General features: G+C 41.7%; 1 protein-coding gene across 1 annotated transcript; it reads left to right on the top strand.

The window, feature by feature from the left end:
• Nucleotides 1-5,932: 5,932 nt before the first annotated feature.
• LOC423605 (protein NDNF-like) lies at nucleotides 5,933-12,929 on the top strand. The gene is made up of 4 exons (XM_421491.7): nucleotides 5,933-6,289; nucleotides 8,044-8,239; nucleotides 10,155-10,288; nucleotides 11,527-12,929. The coding sequence occupies exons 2-4, from the start codon at nucleotides 8,052-8,054 to the stop codon at nucleotides 12,876-12,878; spliced, it is 1,674 nt and encodes a 557-aa protein (XP_421491.2). The 5' UTR covers nucleotides 5,933-6,289; nucleotides 8,044-8,051; the 3' UTR covers nucleotides 12,879-12,929.
• The last annotated feature ends 2,932 nt before the right edge of the window (nucleotides 12,930-15,861 follow it).

Here is a 15,861-nt window from a genome sequence, read left to right as displayed (position 1 = left end):
CAGCAGATAAAAGCCCATGAAGCCTACTGAAAAACAAAGACATTCCTATACAAGAACTCTGCCTTGGAACAAACTGTGTTGCTCTGTGCTCAGGCAGGGATGGTAGAAGAGAAGACAGGATTTCAGGGCTGCTGTAACAAACTGAGTCACACTGGGATGTTATGTCTCACAGAGGAGGGTGGTTTCAAGAGATGCAGGTGGGGATGGCACAAAGAGCAGCAAGGGTTTGCTCAATGAAAGATTCTTGTAAAAAATTTCTCCACAGAAATAAACTCTTACTGTTAAGCTCTCATGAAATAGCCAACAATTCTTAGCTGCACAGAAAAAAAATAATCCCAAACCATTAGAATAATCAAAGCAGAATAAACATGGCATAGGGATTATTCTTCCCCTTCTGTATACATATATTCTGTATTCCCTCTCCTTTGCAGTATAACTATGGCTGTCACGAACAGTGCTTCGCTATGATAATTTAGGACAAAAGTGGCAGATTGTATTAGCTGTAACACTAACTTATTCATTAAATTCTACAGTCAAACACTAAAATAGATACTGGTCCTGTGGGTACAAGATGGAGAGATGAACCATACAACTTCATCTCTGCTGCAATGTAAAATACCCATAATTGAGCAGAAAGCCTGATCCCGTAAGCTTAAAAATGTAATGCTGGAGCAGCAAATGTGATTGGATTTCTTCTAATCTAATCATTTTGCTCCATGTGGCCCCCAATCTGTTTAGGATTGTTAAAATTCCTGGGTATTGTAGTACCTTCCCTAGAGACGGCTGGAAGAGCTTGGACAGCCCAGACCAGATGGGATGCCAGCAACTCTAGCCAGGAACAACGGAAAAGAGGACAGCAGTTAACTCCTTCTCTGACAGCTGCCACTGAACAGATCCAGAAGGAAAATTCATGAAGCCTGCTTTTTCATCAGCACTATAAAAGGTACTTGGTAAAGATCTTGAGAGCAAACTGCTGCAGTCCCTTGAAACAAACAGAGCAAGGACTAACGATTGCATTGTTCTGAAAAGTGGTTCTGCACTTTAGGTAGAAATTCCCACACATGTGAAGGAAGGAGCTCTCCCGGGTACCCAAGAGGGAAGTGAAATGGTCAAAAGAAAACCAGCACGAGATGAAAGGCCTCATGGCCAGATCGAAAGTGTTTGTAAAAATCTTGTAGAGTAAAACAACAGCAGGGACCCTTCCTCCAGAAAAGAGGAAATTTGGCAGGGCTGTGCTTGATTTGAGAGCTGTGTCTGGCTACTAACTTTACCTGCTGCTCTACAACTTGTCATTAAGAGGAATTAGACCAGCACTTAGGAACCTCTGTCACAGAAAATTCTTAGATGTTCCTTGTTTGCAAGGATGGATTAGTCCAATTTATATGAGGTTAATCCTTTGGCATGTAAAAAAAAAAAAAGCAAGACTAGCTAAAAACAAAAGATGGGATTACCCTATTAACATGGCACACTGATTACCAACAGTGCCACTCCTTTCCTTTCCGTAGCTTCTTCAATTCAGCAGCTCTTGGCTGAACTGAAAACTTCACATCATTATTCCATACCTGCTCAAACTGTTACGCTGTTTCAATGTCCTGAATGGAATTTTGTAGATGCTTTAGAAGTCCTTATTTGACAGGACTCAGTTAACCTAAAATCCTGAAAGCCTGAGGGTACGGTAAAAGGAAAAGGAAATGAAAATAGCAGCTCAGGACCTTCAATACTTTTTCCTTTTTAATTCATGAAGAAGCTGTTAGTGTAACACTGAATCCTGGATAGGAACTTGATTTTGCTATTGCACAGTATTTGCATTTGTGGAGGAAAACAAAAAGTAAGGAATTCACCCAATAAATTGGGTATAGTACCATCAGAAGCAATCACATCCTGCAAGATCAGAGTCTTGCACAGCAAATCTCCCATCTACAATACATAATATTTCTCTCTGGACTCCTCTGAGTAGTTAGAACCACACTTAAAAAAATATGAGAAAATAATGAGGGGTAATCGTGTCTCCATATTTTTAGATAACTTCTTAAAGACCTTTCAAAACTATTTTCAGTATCATTGGAAAAAAATCCATTTTTCAAGTAAAAAGTAACAATATGTTGTTCCCTGGAAAGTGACTGCTAAGCAAAAATCCTCATCTGGGATTTTATTAAATACAGCAATTTTCCCTATATAATCCCGTGGAGAACTCAACAGAGGCATGGCAAAGCAGGGGCTATGGATCCAAAATGTGGCAGGCCACTGACCCTCTAGCCTGTCAACACTCAATGCTGGGACAACCCAACATCTTCTGAAACAGCCCATCTCCTGCTACAAAAAAAATCCCGTCTGCTTTTCACCTAGGAGCAGCTCCCTGTTTCTCCAGCTTATTAATGCTGATGAATAGGAACAGACTAGTCCTAAGTGTCTGTGCATTGCCAAGGATTGGCAAAACCTGGAAGAAATAGAAGCAGCTGCTCCACTACTGTACCTCATCGTGCTTGAAGTTCTAGACTTTTGCTTAGGCTTCTCTTCCACAGTTTCAAAGGACCGTGTGCTCCTCTCTGGAGCCCAGCTGCATGCCTAAGAAGATATTTTCTGAGCAGTAATATTAACCAGAAGTATGTTAACTTCCCAAAGATCTATTAGCTCTGATAGCTATCAAGCAACAATTCTGACAATCCCTCCACTTGGAAGCAGATTTTTAAAGAAATCTGCACACATCTAATAGCCATCAGGACAAGTGAGATTCTTTTGCCAAGAGGAAAAGATTATTACTTGCAGCCATGGAAAACACAGAAGCTATCAAGATGCTATAATTCCCCCTGCAGATCCAATACAGAACGTGTACAAAAACGTCCAACACCCATAGCTGCTTGCCTCCACTCAGGGCTACGAACACAGGAGTTAATGCTAGTTAGTTAAAGAGGTATTCTTAGACAGGTATGCAGCTGAGAGCCAAAGACTAACAATTTTGAATCAGGTGTTTGGAAGATACAGGTATATATGTGAGCATCTGAAGAACAGGAAAGAAGAATGTTACTTGTCTCATAACTGAAAGATGATATTTATTTCCCCATGCATTTTTAAATATGCTTACAGAGTTTCATGAAACAGAACTCCCAGGGCAGGGCTGGGGGGAGAAAAAGGAAGCTGTCTGTGTGTACAGCAGCCTGAGTTACAGCCAGGGCCCAACCCAGATGGGCTGTGGTGGGAATCCCAAGCAGCCCTGTTACCACACTCCAGTGCATTGTACCAGTGAGGGAACCTAGATATCTTAGTCTCTCACCATTTCCTGATGAACGCACCTGATCAAAGACAGGTTAAGCAGCATGAACAATTCCTCATCAGGAAGACCTGAGGTGAGGTTTTTGCACCCTGTGCTAAGTGCAAAGCCGTGCTGCCAGCTTTTGTAGGCACACTGTAAGGTGTAAGGTCAGGCTGGGCAGGTTGTCTTCTGGAGGCACTCAGAACAGCCTTTTGTAAGGCATCCTGAGAAAAAGTAACCTGCCGCAGGCAAGAAGTGCTGGGCAACAGCTACCAGGGACTGCAGGATGCTGTTCTGGCTTGTGGAAGCCTTTACCAGGACTGCTTTTCCTGAAAATACACACCTGAAGTGTCTTTGAGAGATTCAAGCTTGACTTCTTGGTCCGTCAGAATTCCAACTTTTTTAGTGTTACTGATCTTCTAGCAGGGCTACTACATAAAGAGTATAAATCACGTATCTGGTGTTAAAGGTGGCTATCTCCTGCATTTATTGATGTCCCAGCCCTGCTGGCCAACAGTTGAATCTCTTGTGCAGCCCTCCTGAAGTCACTGCCTCAGCTCTGAAGCACAGCAGACTCATTGTAGACTAATCTTTCCTACTGAGAAATCTGTAGTACCAATTTTTTGCCAAATCAGTGGTTGATTTATCCCTGTTGCAACTCCACTGAGTTCACTCAAGCTACATAAGTCACGAATCTAGCTCTTACTTCCTTAGTAGAGAGTAATGCTTTTTCCTTTGAAACCTTATGAGTGAACCACTGGATGCACCAGTGTACACCCTGCTCCAGCAAAGCATGTAAACACACCTGTGGGAAGCATATGAGAAACCTACTGAGAGGGGAACTGGTCTACTTCCATAGCCATATCACTTTGTCAGCCTCTTTCCCGATACCTGTACATATTATTCAGCAAGAGTGCGCTCCTTTGGGCATTCGGCTTAGAAGAGATAAAACAGACAGTGGAAAGATGCCCACTGCTTGCCCTGAAAGCTCTCCTGTGCCCTGAGTATGCCAACAGCAGCATGAAAGCTCTGCAAGGGTAAGCCAATGAGTCTCTCTCTTCTGTAACAAACCCATCTACTGTGCCTGTATTTACTAGTGATTTACCAGACATGAGAGACATCTGCTCTTGAGCCCTTCCCTAAGATCCTCCTACTTAACACCACCAGTTACTCCTTAACAATCCCTGCTGTCCACTTCCAGTTATAAGTCCCTCCAAATCTCAGCAAAAAACATGCTGCAATCCCCACACTTATATTACAGCTAATACTCTTTCTCTTGTGCTCTGTTTTCAGTGCACATTGTTTTGATGGACCTCACCTGACCTACATTTCCCTCTTCCATGCCCGGTCTGAGAAGTCACTGAATAATTTTGCAACACCTTTCTCTCTTTATTTTTTTCTGGGGGGGATGGTTTGCTTCTGGCTGTTTACATCTTCATTAGGTCTTCATTCTGTTGCCTGAATGTTTTTTTAGTTCTGCTTTTTATACCTGTCCAGCAAAGTTCCTCATCAGCACCACAGCACCAATATTCTTGTCATGCTGTGTCTGTACTGCATGGCTCCTACAGGCTGTCCCTTTGTAAAAAAAAAACAAAACAAACACAAATGGGCTCAGCAAGTCCATTGTTCAACTAAACTTTTAGAGAACACTTGCTGAAAAATATTAGAATTAATCATGCTGTATTCTGCAGCAAAAGTACATAATACATATTTCTCTCCATTACGCTTACTGATGAGTAAATTTATGTTTTCTTTGGGCTGTGTTACGTAGAATGTGTTGAGACCTCTTTATACTTCCCCTCTCCTCAGAGAATTTATAGGCTTGACAAGGCTTAGATGATACATCTTCAACCTGGGGTGGCAAGAGCAAAGTGCTGCTGCAAGTCACTTTCTTCAAACACTGAACAAGAGGCTTCAGTTTTAAATCCCTAATGTCTGCTGTCTTTTTGCCTTGCAGAGTGCCTTCATGCAACTTTCCAGGCTTGTACCTGCTCTGAAGGACAAGTCTTTGCAGATACACCCCAGTCCTCCTCCCCTAACACCTCAGGCCCAGAAGCCAGTGAGTAGAAGCAGCATGTCCCACATAGACACAGCAGAAGTAGGCCTCTTCATGACAACAGCTTTGCTACAGCTGCTTTGCAGCAGCAATTCTTTATCTGGCTGAGAGCAGTTTCTCGTGCACCCTCAGCCACAACACAGCGCATACACTGTTGTAGTTTCTTATACAGCCATTGCAAGCCAAGAAACCTGCACAGCTCTATTCAATAGATTCCTGACAGGCTGCAAAGGATTGCTAATGCCAGTCTGCTTAATAAAATGCAGAGTGTTCTCTTACAGTTTTTCTTCCTTCCTTCCCTTCTGTGAGCCAATCAGCACCTGTTGGGCCATAAACAACAGAACTAAACACAGCACCTCTAAAACAATTCTGAACAGCTTCAGTGCTGACAGCAAGAAAGTCCCATGCTGCATGGACTTGTTCCATCAAGCTGCTAATGCAGAATATTTTCTGGAGGCAATTGGTGTGCCTGTTGCTGAATTGTGGGCTAATAAGGGTTAACTGCTTACCCTGTCTCCCCCCTCCCTGTGCTTCTGTCAGAGACCCACTCTGCTCTGCTCTCTGGCCAGGCTGGGCTCAGCACTCCAGCATCCAGCAGCTGCTGACAGTGAGCCGAGCCAGGTCCTGGGGTCAGGCAAAGCACGGGTGAAGGTGCACAGCCCCCCAGGAGCTCCAGAACAGAAAAAACAGCAGCCAGAGCTCCAGAGATTGCAGAATTATGCAAGCTGGAAATAACCTTTCAAAAATCTCAACCTAACTAAATATCAAAACTGTTTTTCTTTCCTTGAAAGACGGCAAGTAATCTAGCTACGATGCCTATTGAGGAGCCATATGGAAAAGATAGTTCTGTCCTGTTAAACTGGTTGCGCAGTTTTGTTTTTCATCTGTCTACAGAGATCTGAAAATTCCATGTTGTTTCATTTTATGCTTTTTCAGCAAAGAAAGCGAGTGAACTGGGGCTCATCCGGCCAGAAACACAATAGGTAAGAACAGTATTTTTGTGTAACATATTTCCAAGAGCTGAGTATACACTGTTTGTGTAACTGAGTGAAATCAGCCTTTAGGATGCTGTTCTTTTTGGGATAAGCTGATTATAGGTTGGTTGGTCGCTTGGTTGGTTTGTTTTCCTGGACAAGAAAAGCTGAGCTGCTATAGTATCAGCGTAGTGTGCAAGATCCTGGCATTTAAGCAGTAAACAGACTTCAACTTTTTTTAATCCTCTCTAAAGCGCAGAACAAAACAGATCCCACTGACAAAGGTAACTAAAAATATTTGGGGTTATATCTTTAAGCTACAGTTAGACTAGAAGAATAACAAAGTGGCAAAGAAGTGTCTCAGTCATAAGGAAAGCTCTGTTTTAAGAATAATAAAATAATATTTTCAAATAGTCTTTCAATTTGTTCAGATATTTTTCAATGTTCCATTGAGCCAGGTGCTAGAAATATTAAAGAGATACTTTGAAAGAAGAAAGGAATATTCTAATTCTATTAGAATGTTAAATAGGACATTTAAATGTTCCAGTAGTGATCACTGTAATAGTCTCACCAATACTAAAGATATACAATAATTTGGGAATCACTGATGAAGATTTTGTACATTAAAGTCTATAGTGCTTTCATTGCTTTACTGAAATGTGATGATCTTGAATAGGTTTACAAAGGAAATAGCCCTTTTATGGACTTAGATGTATCGTTATAGGCAGAAGCTGAGTTGTAGACTTAGTCAAGTCAAAAGCTCATTGCAAACATGAGGAAAGAGCTGATCTAAAGCACATGTTACAAAGGATTGATGCTTTGCTTTTTATGTTCTCTTTATCCCTGGCTGTTAATCAGATAAAATCAGGATCTTTCCTACTTCTTCCTGTTGGTAAGATGCAACAAAATACTACCTCTCCCCCCCAAGAAAAAAAAATAAACACAAAACTCAGAGCTCCCTTAGCTTTCCAAATCCCTTAACTACAGCTGCCACCTGTTTTAAAGGTCTGTGCCTTTCTCACTTCTATGCCTTTCCCACTTCTGCGTTTCCTTTTTGTGAAGCAGGATGTGGCAGAGAGGAAAATGTTGCAAGCGTAATTATTTCATGTTAACAGTGTACTGTCAAAAGTTCTCCTCTGGAGCCTCCTATCTGCATAGTTCTGTACTATGTACACAACTGTTCAAACAGCATCAGCATTTTTGTAGGTGAGTTCTAGAAACATTTGAGCAGCTTAGATTTCTTTCAAACCTGTGAAGCTGTCAATAAAGCCTCTTTACAAAAGGAGATGGGCTTATATGATTTTTGACACCTGATATAGTTAAAACACTATCGAGCTGTTATGGTTCCGGTGAGCAGCAGATGTAGCTATGGCCTGGAAGCAATGCAGTTATGAAAGAGATGTCTAATGCACAATGATTATCCAGCTACATTTGTCCAGCTTCCTTACAGTAAGACATTCATCTTCCAAAGTAGATACAAAAAGAACTTACAATCCATTTAGAACCAGTATTAGGTGTGATATTGCACTTGGGCTACACTGACTACATACAAGTAATTTTTACAATTAAAGACTTCATAGCAGCTTCACCATTAAGTCTTTGCAGAGTCTAAAATATTTCTGTGAATTATAAACAATTTAGCAATCTGAAGACTGTTATTCAAATGCTTGGCTTGCTATAACAGTAGATATCACTAGAGGAATAAAAGGAGTGTCATTGATTATTTTCTCCCTTAAGACAGCAATTTCCACTTCTCTTCACAGTACTGAAGATGTCTCGTGTCTGGTTTTATCTGCCTCTCTGCCTTCTAACAGCTGCTTGCCTGGGTCATTCCCTTAAAGCACCCACTGTCAGTTCCCAACAGAGCTTCAAGAGTGGCCTCTTCAACTTCTACCACTCCCTTATTCTTGCTGATGGTAAGGAAACTACAGTTCATCTGCTGAAGGATATCCCTAAAAGGTAAGCACAGATCAGCCATGGAGTCAATCCTATTCTCAGGTACTTTCCTGCAACACCAGCAGCCACACACTAATAGTCTAAGTCAGCAACTGCTGTGTGCCTGCAGAGCTCCAACGTGCCTGCTGATTTTACTGAGACACCACACTGAATTTCAGTGTAGTACAAGCATCCTCCAACGTTCACTGTTGTTTTGCCCAGAATCTGGAATGACCCCCCATTCCAGACAGCTTTCTGTGATGATATTCAACTGGCATGCTCCAACAGCAAACAACTGCTGCATGATCAGTCTGGCTTCTGAACCAGAGACGACAGCCTCCCTACAGCGACTGTAAAAGACAAGAATCTTATCTAGCAAATTAGCAACCCCCAAATCAGTAAAATGCATGCAGAATTCTCTTAGAAAAAAAACAATCTATTAGCATCCTGAATACTAGTAATGTCTTATTTGAACACTGCTATAAGCCTGCTAAGATCAAATGAGTGTCATGCAAAAGTTATGACTCTTCATATCCTCAAAATACTTAATTTTCCACCATATCTGGACATACAGACAATCTAGATATTACAGCTGATAGTCTCAATTAGATAGGAAAGGCAAACTAATTAGCCTGTTTAGGAAGAGATGCACTTCAGGTGGTTTAATCAGAATCCTTTGACCAGTGGACCAGCACATACAGATTTTGATGAACACTGAGCCATCTGGTTCACCCCCTGGTTCATGACTTCTGCTCTATCTCAACACTCACTGCATAGAAACTGGAACATGGCATATTATATAATGTGACATGCTTACAAAAGCAAAATTAGAAGCCCTCCCTTTTAAAGGAAAATAGGCATTTAGATCTAGGCGAGCAGTACATTTCACTGTTGTTCTGTGGCATAATATGAAAATTCCTATTAGCATGCAAACAACAAACCAAATCCCTTCAAGTTTAGCATGAACAAGTAAGAACCTTATGAAGCCTAGAGCCATGCAGACAGGAAACCAGAAGATGAAAAGATTTGGCTTATAGTAAAAGACTTGAGAATGTGAAGCTGTTTCCAGTGAAGGTCAATTCCAAACAAATAGCTATATCCTGAAAGGAATCCAGACCTTTATGCTGATGTAATCTGTTCATAATGAATAAGTTTCCTTCCCAAACAAGGAAGAGTTGTCTACATTTAACTGTAGAGTGAGCTACTGGTGTTCAAACATCTCCTGTGGCTGTATACAGCCACAGTTTACTGAAACAGAAAGAAAACAAAATGGGTGGCACAGGAAGCAAGACTTTACTGTAAATAAGTAGAAATAAAAGATTTACTGAGTAGACTGATGCTCCTTCGTACTACTAACACACTACAGCTTCTGTCAAAGCAAACTAGTTAGAACAGACTTGTCTGAAACTGCCATTAATAGCCAATAATCTTCAGGGTTGATCACGATCATTCTATCTTCATCTTACACAGAGACCTAAACATGCAAGCAGGTATGAAGGAGCTTGCTCTGTAAGAGTCACCATGAAACTGCAGTCAGGAAATTCTAGGAAAAAAATGTACTAAGCTCCCTGGAGTTGCCAACAAGTGATTATCTAGAAAGTAGTTTACCACATTCGTCATCCAAAACAAGCAGGTAAGTACTGAGATACGATATTCATCCAAAGCATACTGAAATTCACCGGGGATAAATATTGCCTGTGTTAAGTGTACAAAACTTCCAGGAACAACTTATGGATTGGAAAAAAAGCACAATGTATGTTCTTCCTGCATCTGGAAGTTTCAGACATTCCCTATCTTATTGCACTGATGCATCTCAAAAGAGAGCAGTCATTTCGATCTACACTGAAGTGACCACATCAAGAGAGGCACACTTTCTGCGAGTGCCAAACAGACCTGAATTTCTTTATGCTTCTCCTCAGATTCTTATCCACATTTACAGGTATTACTTTGTTTTGGAGGAAGACAGAGCGCTTCTACCTTTCACAATAACAGTGACACCTTGTGATGTTCCCATTGAGTGGAGCATACTTGTGCACAAGGCTTCAGCAAGTTTGCTTGGGAAAGCAGCACAAGGTAAGATCTTCAGCCTACCTGAGAAGAGTTGTAGAAAGTATAAGTTACAATTAAGGAGTGTTGTTACACAAAGTTCTTTACATTTTAAATATCATACTTGCTCCTCCTGTAAACGGGCATCAGAGGACACTGTCACTGATGAAATTTGTAGCTCGCTAGATTTTGCCATCAAAGCAAGGAGATTAAAAGTTACATCTATGCAAGTCAAAAACTCAAAAATATCTGGGGAACACAGACACGAATTGCTTCATAAGCTCATGGCACTTACTCAGTTTTCCCCCCTGCAAACTTATCTCCCGTGAAGAATCTAAACTGATAGCAGTAACATTTTCACATAGAAAAATATGTTACTTGTATCCCTTGATCTCCATACAGTGTTGAAAATCCCTCTTCCTCCCACATTAACGAGGCAAGCTTTCTAATCAGCCCATGCTGAGTGAAGAGCTGTCTCAGCTCTTTCTCTGTGGCTTAAGCCATTTCAACCAGCCATTTTCTGGCTTGTTTCTAGTTGATGTGCAGAAGACACAGCAATTTGATTTTTTAGGAATGTCATCTATCACAGCAGCAGGCATGAAGCAAAGTTTAGCCTAAGAGGAAAAGCCATTATTTTTGATAATTTCTGGAATTAATTCTGAAAAAAAAAAAATTTGAAAGCCTCCACTAGCAAATTCTTGACTGTTAGACAGGTATACCCAACTGAGGAGTTCAAATAAAGTTCATTTAGAATCATAGAATCTCAAGGTTGGAAAGGACCTATAAGATTATCTAGTCCAACCATCCTCCCATTACACTTGCTACCACAAGTCACTAAATCATATCTCATAGTTCCTCATCCAGAAGCTTATTAATTTAAAGTAATAAGTTCTCTCTTCACAGAAAACCAGAAGCAAGAATCTAAAATAAAGAGAACTTCTTTCATGAAGGAGTCCCCTTGAAGTAAAATGCCCAAAGAGAAAGCGAGTGGAAGATGAAAACTGTAGGCCCGTAAGGCACAATAAAGTTCAAGACTTTTACAAGTTGTTTTTCTAATGATAGCCTTTGTGAAAAGAGTTTCACAATAAGCACTGTTAAAAAGTCACTCAAATTTTACTTCAGTAAGTCATCAGTAGCAAAAAGCATTTTTAGTTATGATTATTTTCAAGAACGAAGAAAGCAGGATGTTCCCTAACAAACAACAAAACCTAAGCAATGTTCAACATATATTAAAGCAGAAGTTACAAGTCTGCTTTTTCTTTCAGGTGATCTCGATACACAAGATGTCTCAAGATTCCAGAAGGCTACAAGCATGGTATCTACCATTTTCAACTACAAGGGAAATTCAGTAGAGACATATGTGGGTATGTCTTCTCAGTCTGCCCTTTATATGCTAGAGTTCTTATCCACCGAGCGTGACACACACATCACTGTGTACTTAACAACCGACACAATGTCTGGGCACCTCTATCCAGAACTTCCACTGGATCCACGCATAGATGTTATCGGCATTGGCCATACAACAGTGACTCTGACATGGAAACACAGTCCCTCTGCCTTGCAACACAGAGAGAGCATCCAGTACTGTCTTCTAGTTAATGAAAAGCACAATTATAAGAGCTTGTGTGCTGCTGAGACAGCAATCAGATTCTCTGGAATGAAAATGCCACCAACGTTAACTTTGTCTCTCTCTCCACACCTTCTTGAACCACAGCAAGTAATGATATTATCCAACAGTGAACTAAGCATCATCAACAAAGTGAGCAGTGGGGAAGTCAGGCAGATATGCATGGGTACCAAGAACACATATACAGTGCCCAATCTCAGTCCCAACACTCAATATTATTTTGATGTTTTTGTTGTCAATCTCCTCACAAATGCCAGTGCTACTTACACTGGAACATTTGCAAGAACTCTAGAAGAACCTGAACCTAAGGTGATGAAGCTGAAAGATGGGAAGGCAGTTCAGGTTGTCCTGGATGGGAAAAAGCAGAAATTGTACAGTCTGCAGTACCAAGCGAGGCACAAGAAAGTACAATTTGCCTTTCAGCTGTGCCGTGGTCAAGTACAGGTTCACATAACAAAAAACAGTAAAACAGTGGCATCAGAAAACATTCTGGGATTGAGGTATTTGTCACTGAAGGGAAAACCACTGGATACGTACCTGGTGCAGCTGAGGTCCACAGAGAAATCCAACTCTTCTGTGAAAGTGCAGGTCTCCCCCCATTTCCACAAGCCCTTATTCCCACTTCTTCCAGAGAGCTTAAAAATCAAGTCTTTCAGTAAACTGAGGACTTGCAACTCTGTCACCATTGCCTGGCTAGGAACACAAGAGCAGAGCAAGTACTGTGTGTACAAGAAAAGGATTGAAGAAGATGAAGTCTGGATGGAACTGCAAAATACAGACACATGCTCTGGACCTGAAGCTCGACACAAGTCAGAGAAAGTGCTTTGCAAGTATTTCTATGACATAAATCTCCAGCGAGCTGTCACCACAGAGACTATCAAGGGGCTGGATGCAGGGACACTTTACTTGTTTGACATTTATCTCATTGGGCCATCTGGCATCCCTGTCAGATATCACAGCAAAGTTGTGAAGACAAGGAAAAAGTGTTGAAGGTTCTTCAAGAAACACTTGGAAATGAGTGAATAAAAGCTATTCCCAAAACCACCGGTGATATGTATCATGGCCCATACAGTTTAATACATGTTAACAAAACTATTCTAAAGCCATGATATTCTGAAGAGGAATTATCTTGCTTCGGATCATCACACTTTTGCATCTTCTCCTGCATGTATTTTTCCTCCCCTCAGCTGCCTCATTGAGACAACATGAACAAGAAATTAATTCATGCACACAGAAATAAAATACTCACAGTGGCACCCATGAGAAATAGATGGGTTACCCAAAATACTTCTGAAATCTAAAATAGGAAATGTGAAACACCTCTCAAGGAGCATCATTATTTTTAAGTTCCAGTTTTCCCACTGTGTGCAAGTCCATCAGCTAGTGAGTAAATGAGAAACCTAGCTGCTAGCTAGCTGCTTTGGAGTAATGAAACTTCCCTGCTGCTTGAACAATTTGCAGGGACAGAGAAAATAAAGTCTGTGGAACTGTTATCGAGGTGGCACAGCTCTACAGCTCAAGTAAAGCAGGCTGAAATACCTTCTCTATTACCCGCATGCTAGTTTGACTTTTATATTTATAGAAAAAAATATTATTGGTTAGAAAGGGACAAAACTCAGGCCAGGACTAGTTCTGAATCCACTTTTACTGAGAGCATACAAACACCGTGCTGTGCTGCTACCCACTGAGGAAAGAAATAACTAATCCTGGCACAGAAAGGTTTTTGTTTTGTTCTCATAATATATGGCTTCTTATATGATAACTATATAGTTATCAAGCCCACATCCATCTCCACGTGACTCCTGAGAGTCATGTACTTGCTCTTGACATCCCCAGCCCAGCCTGTATTAGTGAATGTGTTGCTTTAGAAAAAAGTAAATGTGGTTTTCCTTTTAAATATCAAGGAAGAAATATTTGTAGTACAAAGCCTGACAAACATGTTTTTTGTTGACTGCTTCCTTGATTACCTTCCTCAGATGACAAAAGAAAAAGTATGAGAAAATAATAAAAAAAAAAATAAAAGTCTTCATAAAAAAACATGTTGAATTTCAATTATTGGCAGAAAACATTTTGCACAAAGGCTGTTGGCAGGTCTGGAATTCAAGTATAAAGAGCTATAATATATTGACTGAGCCAAAGGTTGCTAGAGAAATCTTGCCTGCCATCCTTTCCTCTGCAATTATACTGCACAAAAATAAGCAATTCCACTATTGTACATTTCAGAAGTTCACTTGCTATCCAGGATCAAGGTTGTAGCTTACTCTGAAGAATTACCAACTCTGAACATGCTTGGAGGCACTTAGTAAGGGCAGAATCAGTCCTCTACATATAGACAAGCAATTAAACATTTCCTGCTCCAAAGACGTTATAGCATCATGCTGAAGGGGACATTTGCTCAGCCTCTGCATCATGCACCCTGTACATTAGCAGACTCAGTAGTCCCAGAAGGGTTCCGGCCTTTCCATGTGATTAGTAGCAATGTCCAGGCCTTGACTAGGCTTTGCATTCCTGCGTGCAGTACTCTGGATTGAGCAGCACTGTGGCAGGAGCCACGTTCTCACCTCCTACTACCCTCCACAGGCCTTTTGGCTAATTACAGGGGCAGGCGGCTGCATTACATTTTTCTAGGGCAAGCCTTCTCTTCATTTTGCTCCTACTAAAATGAGTCTGAGCTCAAAGAGCAACAGAAGTCACCTCCATTTGGAAATCTTAAATGTCTTCCTCAGTTTGAGGCATTTATATTCTGAGGGAACTTCACTTAGATGTCTGACATGTAGAACAAATGAAGGCAATGACAGAGCCTTTATTTGAGAAATAGGCACACGAGGAAAAGATATCAAAGGAACTGACTCACCCCTCCCGGTAACAGCGCGCAGAGAGAGACGAGCTGAGGAATGTGTCCCTCCCCGGTTCGTACCGTCGCGCCGCCGGAGAGAAGGGTGGGGGCAAAGAGAGGGACCCACGCAGACTCAGACTGCACAGGAAGTATTGCAGAGACAGAAGGGGTGGCTCCAGACCACCACCCCCCCGTTCCTGGCACTCACATACTCACATAGCCCACCCATTGGTTCAGGCTGCGACCCTGGAATTCCACTACACTGACAAATGACTAATAACCAGAATAATATGAGAAGAACAGGAAGATAGTTTAGCTGCACATACGAAATACTGTTCATCTACAGTCCTTAGCCCATCAGAGCAAAAAACACCCCTGCTTTTGTTCTCTATACCTTTATCACAAAAGTGTCACTGGATGGAGACAGGCACATTGGCACCCTGCCTGATACCCACACCTCTAATGAGGAGTATCCTTCATAACAAAGCTGGCTTGAGACTTCTCTGCAAAACTCTGGTTTGTCAGCCTGGGGCTATGACACAAGTAGAGCAAGGACCACTGGTGAGAGAGCTGCTGCTGGGTTCTCACTCACAGGAGCTGCCACCCCACACCCCAACTTCTCTACAAGCAGAAGTCTTGTTCACAGGAGACACAGCTGGGCTGTAGAGAAGAACATGCTGTTCTGTCAAAACCAAACATCTCTGTTATAACCAGAGCAGGCAGCCTGCCTCCAAGGTAACAGCCCACACATCGCCCACGTGTGCATCCAGGCATGGCCTGTAGCACAGAGCCCAGCAGCAGCAGGGAGTATTCCATTCCATTGGTCTTTCCACTGTGATTCCACTTGTATGCACCAGTCTGCAGAGCTGTTGTTAGTTCATTCATGCCTATGGCCTGCCTATGAGGCAGCTCTTGGGTGCTCAGATTTAAGCCAGGTGTCACTTTGCTCACTGCTGTTCTGGTAGTGAAGGCTCAGGTGTCTCCTTGCAGCATCCAAAAGCTGCATCTAACAGTGTTGGTGCCCTTCCTGCCCCACAGCTGCTTGTTGTGCAGTTCCCTTCCCTCAGCACCCAGAAGCCCTTTCCCCTTTAGAGCTATCTGCCATCTTTTCACCCTCCCTCCAATCTGAATAGTGTT

Source organism: Gallus gallus, chromosome 6 (genome assembly GCF_016699485.2).
Source record: "Gallus gallus isolate bGalGal1 chromosome 6, bGalGal1.mat.broiler.GRCg7b, whole genome shotgun sequence".
Classification (NCBI taxonomy): Eukaryota; Metazoa; Chordata; class Aves; order Galliformes; family Phasianidae; genus Gallus; species Gallus gallus.
The sequence above is the reverse complement of the archived record's forward strand: the minus strand, read 5'-3'. Positions and strand labels throughout refer to the sequence as shown.